Consider the following 25,070-nt stretch of genomic DNA (forward strand, 5'->3'; position numbering starts at 1 on the left):
GTAAACGGCATTTCCATGCGCTGCTCTGTTTCGCCAGAAGCGGCTTAGTCATGCTGGCCGCATGACCAGGAAGCTGTACGTCGGCTCCCTCGGCCAATAACGCAAGATGAGCGCCGCAACCCCAGAGTTGGACACGACTTGACCTAATGGTCAGGGGTCCCTTTACCTTTACATTTATATAGGCTGCCCAATAATATATATTTCTCTGGAGAGGAGGACAGATTCCTACATTGTGTGCCTGCCCCACTTTCCTTACCTTACTACATGTTCCTGGCCAAAAATTGTATCTGCTTAAAAAAGCAGGGAAAGTTGAACAGAGGAAGGCACCTTTCCACAATTTTGTATGCATCTCCACCCCTGCTGTTCCCAGCAGGAGCACAATTCCCCCCCTGCTTCTTTGCCAACACACCCACGCAAACACACATGGAATTTGCAGCTCTTCTTGCAAAATACATGCCCATGACAAACTAATATAAAAAGAGGGTGCATTTCTTTGCCACCTGGGAGGTTGCTAAGTTATTTCAGGACAGGTGTTTTACTTGATAATGATGAAGTGTTGCTAGGCAATATCTTGGATTGTTTTTTGAAGAGCTGAACCACATTTAACTCCCTCCCCCCCCCCCCCGACAAAACAGTGTAAAAATGCACATTTGTTAGCCGTGGATGTTGTATACAGTGGTAGCTTGGTACTCGAATGGCTTAGCTCCCAAACAAATCGGCTCCCGAAAGCTGCAAAACTGGAAGTTTGTGAACATTTTTCAGAAGCTGAACGTCCGACATGGCTTCTGGTTGAGTCCAGTAAGCTCCTGCAGCCGATTGGAAGCCGTGCCTTGGTTTTCAAGAACCAAGGTACCTCTGTACTGTGCCATAGAAGCAGGCATGAATGGAAGAGTCTAGTTCCAGTCCATGTCAGATTTCCATATGTTCTAGGTCTATTCTCTCCTCTTTTCACACTTTTCTGTGTTTTTTTTTTTGAACGGCAGAAAATAATCTATTTTTTTGTTATGCGTTTTACCCTAAAATACACATTTTAATTTGAAATGCACATTTGTACACATTTTAAGCTAAAATGGGGGTTTTATATGCCTTTGGGTACCTTTTTATTGCAAAAGGCAGTCTCAGCACCACCATGCTGCTTGTTGACATTAAACCTTAGCTTATTTTAACTACGGTTTACTGGGACATGTGAGCCAGGCCACTGTTCCTTTGTTATGTGGGGTGACAAATCTGAACTTGTTTAGCACATGCACTTTAGCAGGGTTGCCTATGTGCCCTAATGGTATGCCAGTCCTTTAAAAAAAGACAGCGGTTGCATCTGCACATCATGGCAAACCATAGTGAATGGTTTGCTGTTAATGTGCAAAAGGCTCCCAGTTGGCTCCTCCCCAAACAAAACCGGGAGCGACAAACCATGAATGAACCCTGACTGAGCATTGCATCCAACCTGGGGATTGGAATGTGTTTTGCTTCAAACTGATCATGATGGTGCTTCTCGGTCATGGTTTGTTTGAGTGAAACAAACCGCAACTCCCAGTTCTGCTGTATCTATGAGCAATGCGGTTTATTCTCCCTGTTTGTGTTAGGGGAGAAGCGAAGCGGAAGCAATCTCCTGAGTTCACGGTAACTGGTTCACTGTGACATGCAAGCAGGGCCACTGAATGGGCACTGAATGATGGAGCGGTGGGTGTTTTTAGTGCTTTCTGAGTGTGGCTTCTGGCTCATCTCTTGAGTTGAAGTCATCAAAGGGAAAACGAAGCAGACCTTCTATCAAAAAGATCCCACTGGGAAGCATCTATTGCTTTGAGTATTTCAAATTATTTTGAGGCAGGTATTGCATGATTAATGAAGGCTTACTTCTTCATGTTATTTTCACATGGCTTGGTGGAAATAGCAAATCTATTTTTGGGAAGGGGAAGATTGAACGAAAACTATAGTCAATTTCCCTCTTCTTTTCATGGTATTGTTAGGGTGCTTCCAGATGCCCTGTTTATTGAGAATTCATCCTGGTTTGTTTACAGGGATGTTGTCTATATTTAAAGGGACCCAGGTGGTGCTGTGGGTTAAACCACAGAGTCTAGGGCTTGCTGATCAGAAGGTCGATGGTTTGAATCCCCGCGACGGGGTGAGCTCTGTGTTTCTGTGCGCTGCTCTGGTTCGCCAGAAGTGGCTTTGTCATGCTGGCCACAGGACCCGGAAGCTGTCTGCGGACAAACACCAGCTCCCTTGGCCTATAGAGTGAGATGAGCGCCACAACCCGAGTCGGGCACGACTGGACCTGATGGTTCCTTTACCTTTACCTATATTTAATGAGCGTTCACTGGGATGTATTTGCAGAGTGGTTAGATGATGTTGCATGAAAGCAAGCATTTTCCTCACTGGTTACTCATGAACAGGACACAGAAGGAAGGGAACAGAAGGAATCCCGGATTTACTATTTCTTAAAAGAAAGGTTCTTGCAACTGCAAGTGACACATTTTGGCCCAGATTCAGGGGCTTAGAGTCAACGCAAACTGCCTCCCTGTTTCCGTCCCACAGCCATCATGGGTCCCAATCCAACTCTGCACTTTCCTTTTCTCATTCATCGTAGAACTTTCTGGTGGGACTCCAGTGCTGAAAGTCAACCATGGCCTGGGCACTGTGGAACTGCACCTGCCGAGTTATGTGAACCTTACAGACAAAAAGTGGCACCGTCTCGAAGTGAGAAGCAGCCGGCAGGTGAGTTGCCCGTGCAGCACCTGGTGGGTTTTGAGGCTCCTGGTTTATAGAAGGAATGCGCCAGGAAAGAAAAGGAAGTAGTGGTAGAATGGAGGAACCCATTACCGCAGCCAGAAAGTATTTGAACTGATTTATGCAGATTTATGCTGCAATGATTTATGTACATTGTGAATATTGGAATTATTATAATAATTTTAGACTCGTAGACTTGTAGAGTTGGAAGGTATCCCAAGGACCATCTAGTCCAACCATGTGCAATACAGGAATCACAACTAAAGTATCCTTGAAAGTGGTTGTGCTGCCCTCAGCGGTACTCGGGGGCAGATTTCAAAAGATCACAATCGAAAAAAGACTCTGCCCCTGCGGAAACGGCAACTTGGAAGCAGTGGATCATGTCCTCCTGTCATGCCCCCTCTATAAAGATCTGAGGTTCGAATTTATTACTCCACACTTACTCACTATCCCAGGCCGTCCATCTGCGAATACGTTGTTCTTTCTCTTATCTGATCAAAATGAGCTGACAACAACAAACGTTGCTAGATTTATCGAGGGCGCAATGAGATTAAGGGCCACTATTTGAACGACAGTCATAACCATTTGATCGATCTTTTTACCTACTATTGTTTTTAACTATACATTGTGTATCTTTTGTTGCAATGGCTGTTGGCTATGCGAATAAAGTTTTCAGTCTCAGTCTCCTTGACAAGTGGCCATCCAACCTCTGTTTATAAACTTCCAATGAAGGAGAGTCCACCACCTTCCGAGGGAGTCCGTTCCGCTGTTGAACAGCTCTTGCTACATTTATATCCCAGTTTTGTTCCTAGGAGCTCAGGGCAGTGTAAATGGTTCCTCCTCCTGCCTTTTCAAAAATCCTCACAACAATTCTATGAGGTAGGTAAAGCTTAGGTGGAACTGACTGGCCCAAGATGATGCCTCTGACTGAGCTAGACAGAGACCCCCTTTGGCCTGATTCCGCAAGCTCTTAACCATTTCGAGTGTAAAGGATGCCCAACTGCAATCGGTATATCTATATCTGGATTCTGTGCCTATTGCTAAGTGTTGACGTTCTGTAGGCTTGTTGCTTTCCTTTTCAGTTCCTCCTGTTACGTCTCGTTTTCCAGTTTCATCTTCGAAGGCTGCACATGAGAATCTTTCCATTTTCTTACCATTTCTTTTTTCCCCCTTGGCACAGGATGTTCGATTCACCGTGGATCATTGTGGAGCTGCAGTTGTGTCAGAGATAGAAGGGGTAGGAAAATGGTTGTCGACCGAGGACCGAACAAACTGTGAGGTTGTGGCCTTTGTTCCACAGTCAAGGAGGTAGCCTTTACATTGCTTTCCAGAATTGGAATATCTATGTCTTTATCTTTATATCTGTAAAAGTACTTGTCAAGATGAAGGCAGGGGTTCACTGAATCACTTCACTAAAATCATTTACAGGTGCTTCTGTAGGTTCAATCCTTCCTGTGCAGAATTAGGCACATGGAGCCCTACTGGGTTCTGTGCAGTTTCAGGTTACTTGACTGCCATCCTGTGCAGGTGAACTTGGAAATAAACCACTAAGAGCACGGGGGTTGGGGGGGGGGATTGGGTGCCATTCTGTGTAGTGAAGCTGCAGACATTCAAGAGGGAAGGGCTTGTGAAGGGCAGCACTGTTCCTTGAATTCCCAGAAGCAGAAGAGGGCTATTGATGGCTACTAGCCATGATGACTATGCTTTGCTTCCACAACCAGAGGCGGCAATGCTTCTGAAAACCAGTTGCTGGAAGCCAAAAGAGGGGAGAGTTCTCTTGTGCTCACGTCCAGCTTGCAGGTTTCCACAGGCATCCAGATGGCCGCTGTGAGAACAGGATGCTGAACTAGCGGGCCATTGGCCGGATCCAGTGGGGCTCTTGTATGAACCACACACCTGATTGCAGCTTGTTCTGAGCAGGGCAGATAAGGCTGGGTTCATCCTGATCCTGCAAAGTCACTGCTATGTCTCCTTTCTCCTGCACCAGAGCTCCCCAGCAATTTACCTTAGGGCAGGGGGAAGGCAGCGGCGGCGGCGGCTGTATCAGCACTGTGTTGCTGGAGAGGACTCTAAGCCGCACCCTTTCTCCCCAGGAAGAAGGTGGTGCTGCACATGCTGTTCCTGCTGAGATAGGAGGGCCTCTTCAGCAGGAACAATAGAATGAAACAATACTGCAAGGGAAGATGTGTCTTGGGGTTCTGGTGGCATCCACATAAGTGGGAAAAGGCACTTGTAGCTGCTTCCCCTTCTGCTTCCCCTTACCTGCCCAAAGGTAACTTTCCTTGTCATCAGACAGGGGAAGGGGAAGGCTGCATTGCTTCTTAAGCACCTGTGAGGGATGTGGATGTGCTCATTTGGATAATGCGCATCCCACTGTGGCTTCTGTGCAGATTTCCATGGAACGGCGCACAAAGCCCTACTCTCTGTTAGAGTGAACAAAGGGATGCTCATCGAGTTCTGAATAAACAAGCATAGGACCAGGCTATGCTGCTGCTGTTTTCAATGTAGAGATGCAACATATTCGTCAATTACTGAACACATTTGCAATGTCTTTCCTGCTATGGTTATCAGTTAATATTGCTAAGCTCCTTCTGACCACATGACGCTTTTGACTTGGCGGAGTTATTTCCTTGCAATAGGAATAACAGCTTCCATTATTTTGGGAGCTTTTAAAAACAAAACAAAAAAAACCCACCAACCTGGTGCTTGGTGTACCCACTCTGTGCTATTGTCTGTGTATATTTAGTGGCATGATAATACTAACATTCATCTCTTATTTAGCACATCTGTGTTTTGAAGGTACTTGAATATGAACCAGGTCCTCCAGTTGGGCGGAGTAAAAGAATCTGTTCCATATTCGTACCCCCAGTTGCGGCACAAACATTTTACCGGCTGTATCCGGAGTCTTGTTTTGGACACTCACGTAAGTGGCACCACTGGCATCCATCTGCCTCAAGAGAAAATGAAGTGCACCTCTGGCGGGGTGGGGAGTTAAGCTGCTGGGTTAGCAGCACCAAAGTGACCTCCTCAGGGTGCAAGCCTGGGCAGTGAGCAGGGAGCTCCTGGGCTGCTCAGATGACACAACCCCCCCCCCTTTGGCCTCACTGATGTGGTCCAAAGGAAAGCAGACAGACATGTTTGGCACCAGCTTGGCTGCAGGAGTTGCTGGAAGGAAGTGTACACGGTGCCATCCAGCCGTATTAGGGACTCCCCTCTGGAGTTCACTCCTTATCCTTTTCTTCTCCCGGCAGTATCCCACAAGGCAGCAGAGGTCTAGGATCAGTTTTCCTTCTCCTAGATTGGCTACCTCCCCAGATTGAGGAGCCTCATCTGCCCCTCACTTCTCTCTACACCACTTCCCTCTACTACATGTGCAGAATCATAGAAGAATAGAATTTTAGAGTTGGAAGCGACTTTCCCCATACCTGCTACTTGAACCTTTTAATTGGTGATGCTGCTAGTAATTGAATCTGCAGTCTTCTGCATGCCAAGCAGGCACTCTGCCCTTGAGCTATGGGACAAAATTTAGAGGTCCTTCTGTGCAGAGTAAAAGGAAGCATTTTCAGCCCCCAGTGGTGGGGTGGGGAAGACTGGAAAAACTGATTTTGTGTGTGTGTGTGTGTACGCGCGCACACGCACACATGTTTTGGTGTGTATGTTGCACATGTAGGTGTGTTTGTCAATCGGTCCATAAAGGTCATTCCGGACTGAGCTCCCTAGGCTGTTTAATTGTTTCATTGGGGTTTGTTTGTTTTTCATAAGTGATGGTGCTGTCGCTGGTTGAGCAGCTATCTAATTCACTGGGGGCAAGGCTGTTTTTAGTGTTCTTTTATTCCTGGAGGAGCTAAGAATCGTAAATCAGCTTCAAAGGGAACCCAATACCTGCCTCTCCGGCGTCCTCCGTGTTTATCTACACAGGTTTTAAACTTTATTCCAAGGCTTTAAAATATATTTTTAACCTTTTAAACTTTTGGAAGTTCTTACCACTGCTTAACACAATGCCTCATTATTGCTTGCCAACAAACAAAACTCACCTTCTTTGATTGACTATTTGCTTGCTCGAGAAAAGGTGGGGAGCAAGCTTGAGGAGAAGCTAGCAGATAGTGCTGTCGCTTGTGCCATATATTTTGTAAAAGTGTTACCCGAGTTCAGTCACTGCATATGCAAGCACATAAGCACGTGAGACTGTATATCTGGTGAGTGTGTGTGTGTGTGTGTGGCCTGAGGTTTGCCTGACCATCAGTGTTCCTCTTGCAACCAAAACCCTTCTTTTAGAGGCTGTAACTACATATAGCACTTGTGACACCAGGGATTTGGTAGCTAGTGTGTTCAAAAGGCAGGGAAGTTGTATTTTTCTGGGAAGACGGGAAGCCAGAAGTCCCATTTCAAAGTCCCTCCTTTTGCAAGCAGGCTTGATGCTTTTTTCCCTTTTTTGTTTAAAGGTGTATGACCTTGAGTCTCCAGCAGAGTCCCTGAATAGTTCTCCTGGCTGCACCTGGACAGACGGCAGCTGTGAGAAGATGGGCTCCTCTCCCTGTGGCCTCCATGGGCAATGCCTTGGCGAGTGGGACTCGTTTACCTGCCACTGCCTGCCAGGTTTCTATGGCTCCAAATGTGACAAAGGTGAAGTCATCCTCATGCATTGTTGGGACAGCACAGTGTATGTTTTGCAGTGCATGCAGCTGGGTTCCTTGTAGCTGATACAACAATGGCCATTGACTAGGGAAAGGGACTAGGGTCCTGCACGGTCCCCAATCCTTCACACCATACTCCCTTCACCATGGTTAGGCATTGTGTCAGGGAACTGCCCTCAGCACAGCGCAGTGAGGGGGACAGGGGTTTGGGATGTTACAGAGAGCCCCGACAGCACCTGAGGAGCAGCACTTCTTCATCCAGTGGGGGCAGCAAGTGGGGAGACCTCAAGCAGGGAAGGGGAGGTTTCTCAGGGAACGGACAGTGAAGGCTCTAAGGACGTGAGAGAGCCCTTGCACCCTGCGGGCGCAGAGGGAGGCACGCCACTTCCATCACCCCAATTGCGCAGAGGGGTGCCATGTAGGGCAATGAGGAGGAGATTTCGCATCCCGCGTCTTTTTTGCTGGGGGGGGGGGGGTAACCGGAAAGGGGCACTCACGGATTCTGCTGGTGGATGATACAGACGTGTATTTGTTAGCTCTGCACTGTAAATAGTTTTGCACAATAAAACTATAAAAAGAAGCAACGGAATCGGCTGGTTACTCATGAGCAATGAACCAGAGATCTTACACATTGTGACTGGCCACCACGAGCCATGGTTAAAATTGGGGGAGAAACTTTTGGTCCTCCATATGCTGCTGGACTGTGACTTCTCTCAACCCTGGCTGTGAGAGTGGACATGTTCTGAACTGAGATTTTGGAACCTGGTGAGACCACTTACTTTCTTTAGTGCCTGGGCACTCTGATTTTTTTCTTTGTGTGGTTTTCTTGGAGCAGCTCTCATGCAGTGGCCATAATGCTGTGCCTGCTTAGTTAGAGGCTGTTTTTGCTTGCTGCAGACAACCAGGCTACTCCCCAGTTACAAGACTGAACTTAATATGTAATGCTGATAGAGTCTTTTAGTGATATACTTCAGGGTCTCATTTTCCATTGTGAATGCTGTGTGTGTGTGTGTGTGTGTACGTATAAGAAAGCAATTTTCCTTCCCCAATTCTTCCAGCCGCTGAAGAATCTTCATTTGGGCCTGGGAGTCACATACGCTATCAGCTTCCCGTCTCCATACCTGCCCGCAGAACAGTAGCAGATGCCATGATAAGGATGCGAGAGCCCAACGGTATCATCCTGAGCATGTCTTCCCGCAACAAGGATGAACACATCACCCTGCAGGTAAATGAGGAGTGATGGTCAATGTCAGTTCAGAGTTAATTCTCTTTGAACCAGCGAGCCATAGATGGAAAAGGTCTCTCTCCTGATGCAGTGTGCTCATCCTTCTTGCTTTAGAATCCACCTGTGCCCTTGATTTTTCCGTCTCTGCACACTCCTTTCTAGAGAAATTCAGAACAGCCATACTGTTCCGTAAAACGTGAATTTATAGAAATTGCTATGGTTTCTAAAGTACCGTAGAGTCCTCATTATCAAACCTTAGGGCCAATGCACACCTACAGAAATTCCTGCAAGCTGGTTTGCCGTCTTATGAGGAAGTGTTAGTGTCAATCGGTCCATAAAGGTGGTGGGGACCAGCAGACGTTTCCGTAGCTGAAGATGTATTTTTTACTCAGCAGCTATGATTATAGAGATGGACTGCTACCCCTTGGCACGTATAGTCTTGTTCCAGATAGACTTTCTTCATACAATCTTGTACCTGTGTACAGAACATACGTTGAGGAAATTGAGAGCAGCTGTATTCAGATGTCATGATGCACCATGGTTTGTTGTCATGGGGATGAACAAAGATCAGCATCAGGCTCTCATACGTTTACCACTCTCCTCTTGCATGGTCACAATGATTTTGAAGGCTTCTACAGTGGTACCTCTTCTTGTGTTCACCTCTTCTTACGTATCCTTCAGGATACGCACGCGGCAAACCCATAAGTGTTTTTCGGGGTTTTGCCGCATGCACAGAAGTGCTTTTTTGTGCCGCGCATGTGCGCAGAAGCAGCACCTCCTGTTGCGGAAACCTCGGGATCTGACCGGAGCTCCAGAACGGATCCCATCCGCAACCGGAGGTACCACTGTACTTCCATTTTTTAATTAACTGCGGCATTCTGTGATTAAACATATGATAAATGGGTTTACTCTTAGCTATGATTTGCTTGAAAGAATCCAGCTTCAAACCACGGATGATAAAAGTTTTAACAAACCATCATTAAGGTTAACCACGTTGTAGGATTCAAATGGAATGCTAAGCTGAGGTCAATCAGACTCAGCAACAAATGCTTCCTAACGCCTCATGGCCAAGGCTGGGGAGAGGAGTGGGTGCCCAAGACTTGTTTTCATGATGTTAAAGCACAGTTTATCTTGATGCCTGAACATAGCCAATATGAACTGGTCCTCAGTCAGTGGAACTATCAAATTATTCTAATACACTCTGTGCTCCCTCTGCTGATATTGGAAAGTTCATTCCTGTATAATGAGCACTGCGGTTTAGGTGACTATCTCATTAATGGAATAATTTGGATGGTCTCCCCTCTGCATGCTCTGCTAGTAAATGATGGTTTGATGCAGTGGTGCAGGGCTTCTGAAAGCGAGGGGACATTTTTGGTAGCTGTTTTGACTGTCCTATTTTGCACAAAAATATAAGTGAACCCAAGCAAGAGGAGGGCATCATTGTTCCCTAGACTCCAGCTGTAGTTACTTGTAGAGCGAGTGAGAATATTTACAGTGATTCACATTTATTTAGTGAGGTGTGTGTGTGTAAACACTGCTGAATATACAACATTCCCAGGAAGGCATGGAGAAATATGCTCAAATGGATAGCATGAACAGTTTTTTTTTTTTTGCACAATGTGTGGTCAACCTACATAGTCTCCAAGTGATGTTGGAGTATGTACACATGGAGATAGTTTAAATTAGGTAGAAAGCCAACAAAGAATCTTGTAGCACCTTAAAGACTAATACATATATCATAGTATTAAGCTTTGTTTTTCTTTAAGATACTGCAAGACACCTTGTTGCCTTTACTGCAGCAGATGAACATGGCTACTTCTCTGGAAATTATTACTCAAGAAGGGGTTGGTGAATGAACCATATGTCTAGACACTGCTTGGTCAATGTACATTGTCCAGGCAACAAATTGAATTTTCAAGAAGATGTGTATTTTAACTGCAAATTTGCAGAATGTCTAAGTGGTTCACATTCTTAGACTTTTGGACTGGATCTAGACACATCAAAAAAGTTTCAGGAAAACATGTTGTAAAGCTCGTAATGGGAAATCATGTTGCCGAAGGATCCCACCCTATTGTGCCATCTGGTGTCACAGTGTTATAATGCATTTTAATCCCCCCCCCCCAATTTAGCTGAGTCCTTGGTGTTCAAAATCCTCTGCTGATGCCATCAGTTTGTGAATCCACCATGCTTTCATGTGACTGCACAACTGCTGCTGCTACTGCTGTTATTTTTATTGAATGTGACTCTCCTGAATGGCTAGCTTAAAAGCAATTACACTAAATGTTAAGGGGTTGGGAAACCCTATCAAAAGAAAACACATCACCTTGTACGTGAACACCATGAAACTACAAGTTGCCTTCCTACAGGAAGCACACAATCCACCCAACGGAAGCAAACTCCTGAGCGAACCCGGCTTCAGTCAACAGTGGGTTTGCACCTAGCTCAGGAAAGGCCATAATACTCAGTAGAGACCTGAACTTTAAAGCCACAACAATACTGAAAGACAAGAGACGCAGATTTATTTTCGCTAAAGAAAAACTAGATGGCAAAACCAAACTGACAATTAGCTCCATGTATGCCCCAAATTCAAAACAAATAGAATTCATCCCGAAGACACTGAATAAATCCCTCTCCTTCTCCGAAGGAGAAGCAATCCTGGGAGGTGACTTCAACCTTCATATGAGAGGCATCTTCCTGAAAGACAACCACCCCACAACCCCATGGGCAACCTTCCTCCAAGGGAAACCCCAAACAATTAGAGCCTCCTACAAACTGCTAAAAATGCTAAAAGATGGAGGCCTTTACGGTATGTGGGGTGAAATAAATCTGGGAGACACCAGCCACACATTTCAATCCAGGCACCACAGCAGAATGTCCAGGCTAGATAGCATTCTGCTCATGCAAGGTCTGATCCCCCTGGTTGAAGCAACAAACATAGGCAACATTAAAGTCACAGACCACGCCCCAGTAGAAGCTACCCTTAGAATGGGAGAGGAAACACGAACCACCCCATTATGGTCCTTCAGTCCCAGTGACTCTTCTGGTCCATATGGAACGGTGTATAGATGAACGATACATCGAGAGGGGAACCTGTAGCCTTACAGATACTGCTGCTGCTGCTGCTGGGTTCCAGCTCTAGTCAGCTCCAGCCAGAATGGCCAGGGGTCAGAGCTGATGGGAGTCCAGAAAACATCTGCCCTCCACCCCCTGAAACAGGCTCCCTATCCTTGCAAGAAATAAATGAACCTTTATAGTGCTTTATGTGTGTTTCCTAGTCAACTCACATTATACAATAACGTGCTTTGATAATGCAATGTCAACCCTGCGGGGAGATCATCCCATTGAACTCATCACGAGAAAGGAATGGAAGCTCTCTAGCCCGATTCTGGGTTTGCAGATGTGCAACACACACCGTAGTTTAATTTGTGGAGTTGTTCCCCCTGTCCTTGCTCTCTTCTTCAGAATTACCCAGGGCCTTATTTTATCGCATGCAAAATAAATAAATAAATAAATAATGATTGACACCAATTCCTGGATTTCTGCAAGGTGGTCCAGGGGTTCTTAGCAGTGTCTTACAACCTGGGAGATGGAGAAGCTGTGGTGAGCCTCCCCTACTACCAAGTGGATAATGGAGAGTGGCATCACGCTTCCCTCGAGAGAAATGAGAACGAGTTCATTCTTCGCCTGGATGGAGGAGGCGGGAAGAGAGAAATCCTGAAGGCAGCCGGCGCCTACAAAGAGATCATAATTGATCCCAACAGCTTGGTGGTTGGCAACACATACCCTGTCAATCAGAGCAGCAGTTTCCAAGGTAAAAAGAAGCCTGCCTGTTATCTTGGATAACTGTCCATCACGGGGACTTAGCTATTAAAAGAGCTATGAGCCGGCAATGGAGCAGTGCTCACAATGCCTTTGTGTTAGCATTTTGCATCCGTTGCTCTTGCTTTTGTTATTTCTGCACGGCTCCAGAGCTGGAGGATTTAAAAGGAATGAAGAGACTTAAGGTGACAGTTTCCCACCCTGCTTCTGGTTATTCTAACTTTCCATTCTGTGGAATCTTAGCTAGTGAATACCTCGTGGAAACTGGAGGAGGCGGGAAGATAAATGTAGAATGATAGCACCCCCGTTTTGCTCTGAACAAAAGTGTATTTTTCTCTGGTGGGAATGCCAGAAACCCAGGTTGGCAGGTTTGTGGAGTGGTGGCCCTTGGAGGTTGAAGAGCTTATTGGGAAGGCTACCTGTCGGTTAGCACCCATGATATTCCGCTAGCCTGATCCAACAGGCTCCCCTTACATTTGTATGTCCCAACAACTTTCTCCAAGTAGAGGGATGAAGAAATCCAGTTCAGTTCACATTTTAATGTGAATCGACCTAATTAGTTGCACATTCCAAAACAATATTCAAACCAAAGCACGGCCATCCTCCGAAATTTGCACTTCTCCCCATTTTGCAATGCAGCTCTGTGACCCAGAAGGAGGTGGGTAGGTGGGATCTGACCTGCATCTCAACTTCTCTGGCTTCAGCCTGTTGTTAAACGTAGCACATAACTCGGCCTTACAGTGCTGCGACGTCTCTTTCAAAAATAGCTCTTGATCAAGAGCTTTCCACATCAAGTCTGTTTTGTGTTTTGCCTTAGGATGCATGAAGGATGTCAGATTCAATAACTACAGGCTACCTCTAGATTCTTACCCTAAGGAGCTTGTGCTGAGTGCCCAAGGAGTGAGAAAAGGCTGCCTTTCCGAAGCTTGCAAGAGCAATCCCTGCAGCCAGCAATTCATCTGCATTGACTTGTGGATGATGCATGAGTGCAGGTAACAAATCCCCCGCGGTGAAATCAGAAGGCGGGAGCAGCCTGCCCGTCTAGGGCTTGAACAGAAACCCCTCGTATTTGGTGGGAAGTGCTAAATATTATTTGAGCAGTAGCCCCTTGTGCTTTTTGATGTGCTGCTCCCAAGGATCCTCCAACTTGAGCGCAGAATTGGGGGGGGGCACTATACCTTCTTCTGTTGCTCTGGGGCTGCAAAACTAGGGATTTTCAAGCACGCACTTGATGATCGGCATTTGATTGATCTCCATGTTTTTTTGCCACTGCTTTTAGGTTTCATTCATTCATCTTTTACTCCTACTTTCAAATTGGATCGTCCCCATTGTTGCGCAAGTGTGATACGCTGTCCATCTGAGGCATTTGATGAAGTGGTCTTTTGCTTTGCAAAAACATGCCAGGATAAATTTGTTAGTTTTTAAGGAGCTACGAGACACTTTCTGCATTTGGGGAGTTTTAAAATAAATATCCCCCCCCCCCGCCCAGTAAACATTGCTGGAATGCAGTCCTGTGAACTGGGCCCATTCCAGGAATCCAGCTCAAGAGGATCATCTGTGAGCAAATTTCATTACATTGGAACTGGCTCCTACTGAAGCTGAAATGAGGGTGTGAAATTAATCTGGATTGCGGCACCCTGGAGCTTTGCTCGGGCCAGCAGCGAGGTTAATGCCAAGGAGTTTGATTTGCCTTCTGTGTCTTTCCAGCTGCCCTCCAGGACACATGTTGGTGGAGAACGTCACCGGCCGGCACTGTGTTTACACGGCATGTGCTCAGAGGCCCTGTAACTTTGGCACCTGCATCTCCCAGTCGGCAAGCAAGTTCCGATGCCACTGCCCCGACGGCTACTCCGGCCGCAACTGTGAAATCACACTAGCCATCTTCCACAAAGACGCTGGGCTGAGCTTCAGCTCCATGTTTGCCATCTGCATTTGCTTCCTGGCCCTACTAGGTAGTTACGGCAACTACATCTTGTACTACCTTTGGTAATGAACCATATGCCGCCTTCTGTGCTGCTCTGGATGCTTGCCATGCTGGCTAGTCGTGAAGATGCCCACTGGATGATGCCTTCACTGTCTTGTCCTTCATTCTCTCTGTCCCGTCATCATCATCATCATCGACATTCCTTTCCTGTTTCATCTGCATCCTTATTTGACTCATCCCTGGGAAAGGTCCTTCAAATCTTTTCCGTTCTGTTCTTGCTTCGACATTCCATTGCTGCAAATTAGCTCAGAAGGGACAAAGGGGAAATGAACATTATGACACTGACATTCTGCTTTGCTCTCTTAAGAACAGGTTTCTATAGTGGTTGACAGTGAGTGAAAAGATACCCATGAGGAGCCAGTTTGGTGTAGTGGTTAAGAGCGGCAGACTCGTAATCTGGGGAACCGGGTTCGTGTCTGCACTCCTCCACATGCAGCTGCTGGGTGACCTTGGGCTAGTCACACTTCTCTGAAGTCTCTCAGCCCCACTCACCTCACAGAGTGTTTGTTGTGGGGGAGGAAGGGAAACGAGAATGTTAGCCGCTTTGAGACTCCTTCGGGTAGTAAAAAGCGGGATATCAAATCCAAACTCTTCTTCTTCTTCTTCTTCATGATAACATGATAATGAAGTTCTTTCAAAAGGCAGCGGTGGCTTTTAAAGGCTTGGGGTATTTGCGATGGTGATGATGGCAAATGTGCTTCTTCCTCCTGGTGTTCTGTTTTCCCGCTGCTGGTAGCATGGCTGTCTCAACTGCTGTTCCGTGGAGAGAGCAGAGGAGAATTTCTGCTCCCATACATGTCCCCGGGCCAGGGAGGACCAGGTGTATTAGCCTCAGTGAGGACACAGTGCATCTCCTTGCACGGGCAGCCGGATCGTTTGCAGACCCTGGCTCTTCCTTCTGGCAGGGAGAGTCTTGATGAAGGGTCTGGTGATGGAAAGTGTCCATTTCTTAGGCCTTAGATGTTGCTGCTTTAAGAAAAAAACCCAGCTGGAAATGGTCCAAAGATTTATCTAGTCTAGCATCCTGGTTCCCAGACTTGCCAAACAGATGCTTCCAGGAAGCTCACAAGCCAGACTTGAAGACCACAAGCAGAAGGGTCCTGGCTCAGTGCAGAGAATCCACTTTGCATGCAGAAGGTCGCAGGTGAAATGCCCAATGGCATCTCCAGGCAAGTCTGGGACATAGCTGTCAACTTTTCCCTTTTCTTGCGAGGAATCCTATTCGGAATAAGGGAATTTCCCTTTAAAAAAGGGAAAAGTTGACAGCTATGGTCTAGGAGAAAGACCCCCTTCAGAAATCCTGGAGATGCACTGCTAGCTGGTGTCAACAGTATTGAGCTGGATCTGATTCGGTATAAGGCAGCTTCCTCTGTTGCCCTGCCCCCCCCCCCCCCCAGCAACTGGTAATCAGCAGCATATTCTTTAACCATCATGGACAATAGCTGTTTATAGATAAATCATTCATAGATTTGTCTGCACCTCTTTTATAAAGCTATTTAACCCAAGTGGTTCAGGGAGATGTGTTTCCCAAGGTGCAGTGCAACATGAAACAGATTTCCCAGCCAATGTCCAACGATTGCCCCCCCCCCAATTTTATTTATATATATTTATTTTATTATTATGCAATTGTTTACGTTGAGTCTGTTATCGTTGTTACTTGCTATGGCACACAGCACCTTCAAATTTGCAAAGTGCTTTTACAATCTTGTTCATCCTGACAAGAAGCCCGTAGGATTCATTGCTGTTCTTCTCATTCTGCAAAGGTGGGCCTTAGCTCATGGCGGAGTGTGATAGTCACATCTAGGGTTCCTGGCTCCAAAACTAGCACTCTGTCAACTGGATCACTGATTAAGACAGCCCTGCTGCCAAGGAAATGATGAGTCCGGTTAGGTGGTTTGTATCGTAAAAGCCCCAGGTGAAGCGTCTGAGGTCAGAGCGTTAGTCCACATTTACAGTCTTGGTTAATGCAGAACCACCTCCTGAAATCCCGCATCGCGACACAGGAAGCTTCTGCTAAATTGAGCTTTCCTTCTGCAGCGAAAACTCTTCCCTAATCTCACGTCTTTTGCCCAGGGCCCTTTTGAAGTCATCCTCATGAAATTGCAGCTGCTTGGAAAAGTAATTGCTTCCTCTCTTTTCGTTTGCTGCTGTTTGTTTGTTTGTTTGCTGTCACTCATATTTTAGCATTTTTGAATTTTCCAATGCATGAATATATTTGCCACGCAAACACGGGACAACAGGTATTTGTAACTAGGTCAGAATTACTTTTTCCGAACTGTGGGGAACCTCTGCTCTGTAGGGAAACAAGGGAACTGGTAGCAGATGGAAAAGCATTTCTGCTCTGAAGTCTAAGCACGGTGTTTTCATGAGGCCACATTGTGCTGTAATTGGGTTTGGGGAGAATGCGCGCCATGCTGTGCAACAGGAGGCAGAAAAGGTGTGCTTGGGACAGTGTTAAATATCGCTCACAGCTGCTGCAGCCTTAGTGTGCTGATAGGCTCTTCTCTGATAAAGCTTGTTTATGACGGTTCAATGTAAGCTTCCATTGACTTTGATGCACATTGAAGTTGGCTTCTGGATGTAACACTTTCATCCGGTGGCGCTTTCTGACAGGCAGTTACAAGAGGAGTTGTTCCTCTGAGAATTGTGCATTCGGAATACAAGAATGAAAGCATTTTGGAAGAAGCGGAGCTTACATCCAGCATGATATTTCTCTTTCTCACAAAGAGGTTTATTTCTTTGTAGTGCGAAAAGGCCTCCTTTTGTGCTGGGAACAGGAGATGTGAAGCCAAATCCCCTCCTTGGGGGACATGGCTGGGTCAGTTAAATACTCTTGAAACTGGGCTAGGGCTCTTTGTGTGTATGTGGCTCTGTTTACAGGCCACCTTTGTCTGCCGTTTTTAGTACCCTTGATAGTTGCTGTGGGGTGGTAAAAATGGCATCTCATAGGCTCTTCTGAACTGGCAAAGAGCATGTTTTATTCAGGCCATTTCTTTTCCAAATGTGTGTATCTCAGAATCAGGATGCAACGCAGGGTCATAGTAGTGGGTTCCAGTTCTGGATGCTGTATATTTTTTATCACTATCAATCTTGCGGTCTGAGAATCATAAGAATGTCCTGTGAACAAAGAGGTGCTTTTTTTTTTTTTAGTAACCACTGAATGTTAAAACTTGGGGAGATTACCACTGCACTCAATTAGCAATCGCATGAATGGCAATTTTAAAGAAATAGAGCCCAGTGTGGTTTGGGAACATGGCAGACCGGGTGGGGGTGGGGGTGTTACCCTTTTTGCCCACTGCTGTAGTTCTGGTCCAGATTGTGGGGCCCTATTTGCATTTGAGAAAAAGCTCCCGGTGCATGGGGAATGGGGGCTAGTCTTTCAAAGCAAATGGCAGGCGGCAGTGGGTGCAGTGGTAGGGCCCCCAGTTCAGGTCAGGACTATAGCGGGGGCAAAGCCCTCCTGCTCTCTCCACCAGGGGTTCAACCTGGATTTGAATTGTCCTTCCCTGCTCTGTAATTTTACATTTCTAATTGCATGAAGGGCATCTTACATTCTTTAGCTCTGAAAGAACACCTGCCAGTCACCTTTGTTATAGTATATTCTGGATTGCCAGAATGTAAATAATCAATTCAAGTATGTGAGAGGAGTCACATAGGGAAAAGCAAACAAACCCTGTGCCTGAATATATATTTTTCTAATAAAAATGTGTCATGTGCCTCTTTGTCTATGTCCCCTTCATCACTTCCATTCATTTTCATTGTTGTTTCTTCCATAGGCTGTTCCTCACTTTGTGTATTACATGTTTACTCACAAGCAAGACCTACTGTGTTCAACGGGGCTCCCTCCCACCGGTAAATGTGCATCGATAGGGTTTGGATTTACCACATGCCCCAACAATGGACAGTTTCAACTTTCAGCATGCAAGGTTGAATCCAGACTAACATCTGGAATGCAAGCAGGAGAAAGATGGATGACCTTGAGCAGGATTTGGTGAATTGGTGGGTGGGAGGAGCATCAAGCCATAGTTGAAACAAAGCAAGGTTTGTGAGCCAACAATAAACTATGGCTGGCAGTAAACAAACCATAGATAATCAGTTGGGCAGGGTTCCTCCATAACCATAGTTTAACAAACCATAGGTTCGTGTGATATATAAGCTAAGCCACTGTAGACAAGACTGAATCTGATGTATCTGTTGTCTGATGTAGCACCCTTTGTTCCAGGTTCATAGGGTCTTCCCTCCGCAAGGCATTAGCTGGGCACTGCTCACGGACACCCAATCACATGGCGGTCTCATTCTTGTGATCTCTCTCGGGGGAGAAAAATTACATTGAGTCGGGCTTTTCTATGAGCAGGCATTGCTTTGAAGGCTCACATCACATTGGAGGTGAAGGCGGTGGTTGCACAGTGGCTGCTGCCAACCTGTGTAGGAACTGCTGGCATTGACACTGGCCCTCCCCACTGACCTTCATTCTTTCCTCCCTCCTCCCTGATGCATTTCTCCTGTTTGGACAAGGCTCTGCCACCACAAGGACGATACAAGATCAGATGGGCGGCTGCTATCATGGCTTTTATGGAGTTGTCATGAGTTGTTTTTCACCATTTCCATTGTCTGTCATCTGCATAGTAGCACTTTGAGAGTGCAAAGTGCTTTGTAATCTTCATGTTATTCACCCTCAGTGACAAACATTACAAGGTAGGCTGTTATTATTCCTATTTTAACCAGGAGGGATTGAAGGTGTGAGATAATGTACCCAGATGCATCTAGCAATCCTCTGTGCCACCAGTTAGTTTTTAAACTCAATCACTCTTGAATCCATGCTGGTATTTAATAATACAGCCCTACATATATTTAGCTTTAAGTGCACTCACTTTATGGGATGCTCATCCAAATTAGCATTCCTGGGCTTGCAGGCCAAATGTGGGTGCTTAGCTGCTGCTGCTGCTGCACCCCTCCTCTGGCTATTACTCACCTTCTGACTGAATTACTTTTATTAATAGCAGTAAATCAAAAGTAGAGCTAAGTCCCTGCTAGAACTAGCTACACTTATTGGATTGTCTACTTAAAGTTCTGAATCTGTGCACGCTTAAATCAGCAGAATCCCGTTGGCTTTGGTAGGATTACTGAGGTGGTGCTTGTTTGAGAGCAGGGATTGGGTCTGTTAGCCTGAGACAAAGTAGTTTCTGGACATACTTGAACTGGAGCCAGTTCAAATGTTGTACCCTCCATGTGAGTCACTTTCAAAGGTGACGTGGCAGAGGAGGGTGGTTTCAGGGATATTTCAGATGTGGCGACCTTCCAGCGCATTAAGTCCTAACTCTCAAAGTTCTCCTGCTTTTTAATGGTGCATTTGGCCTTGGTTTCTAAATAATTGCTCTTCGCTTTCTCACCCAGTTCTGCTCAGCGGTGTCTTCCTGTGGACTCGGTGGAAGAGCCACAAAAGCATGAATGGAGGAGTTTACCACGTCACCACCTGCCACGATGACTTGGAGGACATTCGAGAGAACATCCTCAACTATAACGAGGAAGGGGGTGGGGAGCAGGATCAAGTAAGGCTCTTTCTCTGACAATTAATCTGACGTGTGCAAGGAAACTTACACCAGAGGGAAAGCCATTGCTCGCTTTGCTTTGATAGTACAGCCTAGACTTTGAAGGGACTGTGAAGGCCATGAAGTCCAACCCTATCTCAGTGTACCTACAGCATCCCAGACAGATGGTCATAACGGGAAGGAGAGAGCCCATGGCAGGGGAACCACCATGTACCAGGCTCACACCGGACAGGGCAGAAGTTGTGTAGGGGGCAGCTTCCCCCCAGATAATTTTTGTGCACATATGTGGTGGTTTTTCTTTCTAAGGGAAGGGGATTCACTAGGCCAGTTCCAGGGACTAGTGTAGTTTTCCCATACTGGTGGGGGGTGGACTCTCCTTGGTTGGAGGTTTTTAGGCAGAGGTTGGATGGTCACCTGTAGAGCATGCTTTAGGACTTGCAGGGGTTGGACTAGATAACCAGTGTGGGAGGAAGTCCCTTCCAACTCTAAAATTCTGTAAATGGTCTTTGGATCCTGTGGATCAAAGGTTTCCTAACATGCCCCGTTTTTTCTCCCTTGCATTGTTGGAATACTGCAGACCGGAGGTCGAGATCCACTCCTGTCTTGTGGCCCCCTGCTGGAGACCCATAGGATTTTGTCAAAAAATTTTTTTTATATTATCTCCTTTCCCTTCTGGCACTCAGAAAAGCGCATTTCAATTTTAGCAAATGGGGCATATATCTCCCCTCCACCCCACCAGACCTAACATTTATTCTGTCCTGATTGCAAGTCCTTGCAACGTTTTGTAGAAATGCTCAGTGAATGTTGCCATCTTAGTACTGCCTCAGCTAAGGCTGCAATCCTGTGCCAACTTGCCTGTGAGTAAGCCCCATAGAATTCAGTGGGACTTACTTTTAAGAAGACCTACACAGCAAATGTATTAAAGCACCAGTCTCCAAATCATTTGAACCAGAGACATTTCACTAAAACTGCCTGGGAGAAAAGATAGTATAAAAAGTCCAGAGAAGTCAGTGAGCTGCAAACATTCTTGTTTGCTCACCTGCCCACACACACCAATGTCAATTAGATCTGCAACTTGTTAATCAATTTGACAGAAAGATGACCCAGTTAATCATGAGGGAGGGGGGCACATTTTGGAAGGCAAATCAGTATTTTTTAATACCGTGGAACCTTGGTTCTCGAACGGCTTAGTTGCCGAACAAATCGACTCCCGAACACCACAAACCCAGAAGTGTTCTGGTTTGCAAATGTTTTTTGGAAGCTGAACATCTGATGCGGCTTCCGCTTGAGTGTAGGAAGCTCCTGCAGCCAATCGGAAGCCGCAGCTTGGTTTTCGAATGGTTTCAGGAGTCGAACACACTTCCGGCACGATTAAGTTCAAGAACCAAGGTACCACTGTAATACCTTTGGGTGGAAGGCCAGGAAATATGCTTAAATAATAATAATATTCATACTCTTGTTATTATTATGGCTGTCATTATTATTATTATTATTAGGAATGCTAAATGGACTTATAACAATTGCTGGTAATAAGCACCATCTCAGAAGAGGACGTTCCTCTTCTGTCTTATGCAGGATGTCGTTGGGTGCTGTGCAGCTCAGTTTTCTTTCACTAACTAATGTGGGAGGCAGATTGGAAACACTGATGGTGGAGGGGAGGACTTTAACAGTAGACATGGACCCTTCCCCCCAACCGCCCAAATTTCAGTTGGAATCGTAGTACAGGTAAAAGGTTAAAGCTTGCAAATCCTGCTTGTTAGGCTCCCCTTAGGCATCTGGTGGGCCACTTTGAGAACAGGATGCACAAACCTCATTGCTTTTCTTTAATTTTTGCTTGCCTGGGATGTGTCCTTGAACTCCGATACTGCCTCTTAGGTGGAGAACAGAAGAGGGGTGGGTGGATTGTATGTGAGTGAGCATGTGTAGAAACCAACCTATTACACAATGGTAAAATATGCATTTATTGCTCCACCCACTTTTGCCTCTAGCCCCACCCACTGCTGGAATGCGGCCTTCAAAACCATGCCCAGAAGGGAATGTGGCCCTTGGGCTGAAAAATGCTCCCTACCCCTATCCTAGAAGGACTGTGTCCTAGGATGACTTCTGTGCAAATTCTGCACCCAGAGCAGGATTTTGCCCCACAAAATAAATAAATAAATTGTACGAGTTTAGTTTGAATTTTACACTTGGTATTTCCTACAAGCTGAATGCAAATTTCCTCATTAAAAAACGGAGGGGGGGGAAAGAAAGTTGAAGGTTTTGATAAATTTCCGTGAACATGTTTTAAACACTTTAAATGGATATTTATCTTCAAGGTGGCACACAGCGAGCTAAGTATACAAATCCTATTAGTGTTTAATAAGATTAACTCCCTCTGCAAATTGTAAAGGGGGAAAATGGGTTTACCCACGCAGGGGATCTATCTTGAGGAAGCAGGCATTGTTTATCTGACATGTCAGGAGCTTGGTATCTGCTCCTTTCAGAAAGTAACAAAATGAGACCAAATGATTCAAGGGTAGTTTGTTTCTACGGCACAGGGTGGATCTCCACATCCATATTGCGTTGCTGCCTGTGACGAAACTTTTGCAAGTGCAAGGAACTCCCTTGCATTATCTAGAGAGGCAGAGAGAGACCATCCATGTCCAGTGCCACAGAAGCTAAAATCTGCTCCAAAGAAACAGTCATGGCTTCCCTCAAAGAATCCCAAGAAATACAGTTTGTTAAGGCTGCTGAGAGTTGTTAGCAGACCCCCTATTCCCCACCCAGAGCTACAGTTCCCAGAGTGGTTTAACAATCAAAGCCTCCTTCCCCGCTCATTGCAAGAAGCTTGAGGGTGCAGCAAATGGGGCTGGTGTGCAGGGTGGTCACTGGGGCTGGGGTCAGCATACATCTCTCCCCCCCCCCCCCCATGTTGCAATACCTTTCCAGGAACAGAGAATGAATCCGTAAGTTTGTGGGTGGGTACACGCGACTTGATTACGTTGCTGTTGATGTCTTCCTCCTGCAGGATGCTTACAACATGGCGGAGCTCCAGATGTCCCTTCAAACCAGCCCAGCCTACTCCCTTTACAAGAAGAAAGGAAAGCGGGCAGAGCTGCAGAGTCCCGTGAGCTGCGACCTCCCAGCCAGTCCAAAGGAGCAGCTGGAAGCCCTGTCCACAGGACTGGGCTCTTCCTTCTCCAGCATCGACTTTGGATGCTACCTTTCAGGGGTGGTGAGAAACATGGACCAGCTGCACCATGCCCTGCCCTGCGATTCCTTGCAAGTCTTTTACACGGAAGGAGAGTGTTCAGAAGCCAGCAGCCTAAGTTCCCTGGGCTCCGGTGGATGGGAGGAAGATACAGCCTACGGGGATATGAAAGAGTGGGGGCCGAAGTTTGAAAAACTCAGCAAACTCTATTCTCATGCAGAGCCTGATGATGGTTAGGCTGCTGATCTCATCTTTGCACAACGCTTGAAGGTCCCTTGTGGTGTTTTGGGGGGTGGGGCGGGTAAAGGTACTTTTAACATACTTCTGATAAAGTCAATCCCTACGGAGATACTTCAAAGGCACGGCTAAGATGGAGACCAGGTAGCCCAAAAAGGGCTTTGATTTTGGATTGGCTGTTTCTTTGGACACCCCCCCCCCCAGAAAAGGACATAAGATACATAGATTGTTGTCTTTTGAAGGCTGAGGAAGAAGGGGCAGAATTAAACTAGAGTTGGCGGCAACCAAAGAACCATTGCAGAAAGATAAAAATGTAAAGAAACTACGTCTGTATCGGTTGTAAGAACAGATGCTTTGTCTGTACTTTGTGGTTTTTAATCAGTGTACCAAGTTGGAATGAAGCTTCTTTCCTCTCAAACTTACTAGAAGAGCCATGCTATGGATTTGGCAATAACAGTCCTTTAACTTGGGGGTGTGTGACTTGTTTTCAATACTCCCAGCAGCCCATGCCTGTTACTTGGTTAAATTCCTGTGTGCCCTTCCCCAGATTCGGAGGGAACACAAACTTGCACCAGGGCATGACGCACTGAAATTAGTTCCTTCGTGGGTTTTTTACCTTCATAAGACATGGTTTTTGCCACCGAAACAGTCCAGATGAGAAATTGTTTCCCAGAGTTGTTGTTCCATGTGTGGTTCCAAAGACTTCAAAGTAAGGACAGCCATAAACAACCAAATATTGTTGTAGCAGGAGATGGCATATTTGACAGATACAGTATTGTGTCACATTAAACCAGTTGTGGACTTCCTGCTAGCTCCTTGGTCTATTACCTCTGGACTTACCTTTGCAATGGGGCATTTTCTTCCCACTTCATAAGCACCCCTGGATTTGCAGAAGTACAAAATCATTTTTTCTTTTCTCTTTTGAGGAGGGTGAAAAAACATAACGGGGGAGGGAGGCACAATGAGGGCTAAATATGCTCAGTGGCCACAGAATGTTGGCTGCTTGGAAAATGAAGAAGACAGGGTGTGGTGGCAGGCAAGGGTAGGGTGGAATGGCTGGCTGGCATCCAAGACAGGCACACTTCCCTTAGAGAGCAAGGCTGCAGCGCAACATTTGTTTGCACGTCCTGCTTGTGGAGCATAATAAGGTGCTAAAGTTGATGGTACCACATCAGATTGGAGATCCCATCTGTGTCACCCATGTAAACCCCCCCCCCCACACCCAAACCTTAACCACTTCATAGAGGTTAAAAAAAAAACCAGAGGAGGAGACAGAGAGCTGGCTAGAACCTTTCTTCTTGCTTTGCTAGTTTTCAATGAGAGGGACCTAAGAAGCTGCCTTACAACAATTCAAACCTATTCATGCAAGGGACGTTCTCCGCCCAATCTGGAACATTTCATATGCAAAGCAGATGCCCTCTGAGTTGTTGTTTTTAGATAATGTTGTAAGCTGCCCAGAGTGGCTGGGGAAACCCAGCCAGATGGGCAGGGTATAAATAATAAAAGTTATTATTATTATTGTCCACAGTTATCCTGTGCTTTCTAAGCACAGGTCTGAGATGTTTTTCATTTGCCCCACTACTTTCCCTAGAAAGAACAGGACAAGCAGAAGAAAACAGGACAAGCGGAAACATGGATGAGACCTCACTGAGCTAATGGCCTTCCCCACTGCATGTTTCTTACATGGGGTAGGATTCAAAACCAG

The 25,070-nt window shown here is 46.1% G+C and overlaps 1 protein-coding gene across 1 annotated transcript; it reads left to right on the forward strand.

The window, feature by feature from the left end:
* Nucleotides 1-1,554: 1,554 nt before the first annotated feature.
* Nucleotides 1,555-23,383, forward strand: LOC117051057 (putative neural-cadherin 2). Its single transcript, XM_033157109.1, has 11 exons — nucleotides 1,555-1,620; nucleotides 2,536-2,715; nucleotides 3,908-4,035; nucleotides 5,527-5,650; nucleotides 7,170-7,350; nucleotides 8,420-8,586; nucleotides 12,133-12,397; nucleotides 13,223-13,397; nucleotides 14,113-14,357; nucleotides 19,784-19,938; nucleotides 22,946-23,383. Exons 1-11 carry the CDS (start codon nucleotides 1,555-1,557, stop codon nucleotides 23,363-23,365), a joined length of 2,106 nt encoding a protein of 701 aa, XP_033013000.1. The 3' UTR covers nucleotides 23,366-23,383.
* Nucleotides 23,384-25,070: the final 1,687 nt, after the last annotated feature.

Source organism: Lacerta agilis, chromosome 8 (assembly GCF_009819535.1).
Source record: "Lacerta agilis isolate rLacAgi1 chromosome 8, rLacAgi1.pri, whole genome shotgun sequence".
Taxonomy (NCBI): domain Eukaryota; kingdom Metazoa; phylum Chordata; class Lepidosauria; order Squamata; family Lacertidae; genus Lacerta; species Lacerta agilis.

Excerpts from the sequence above, each read along its gene's own strand:
- LOC117051057 (XM_033157109.1), top strand. The coding sequence starts at position 1,555 with ATGCGGTTTATTCTCCCTGTTTGTGTTAGGGGAGAAGCGAAGCGGAAG. Across the intron at positions 1,621-2,535 it reads AGCAATCTCCTGAGTTCACG|CCATCATGGGTCCCAATCCA; the intron begins GTAACTGGTTCA and ends TCCGTCCCACAG. Across the intron at positions 14,358-19,783 it reads TTGCTTCCTGGCCCTACTAG|TTCTGCTCAGCGGTGTCTTC; the intron begins GTAGTTACGGCA and ends TTTCTCACCCAG.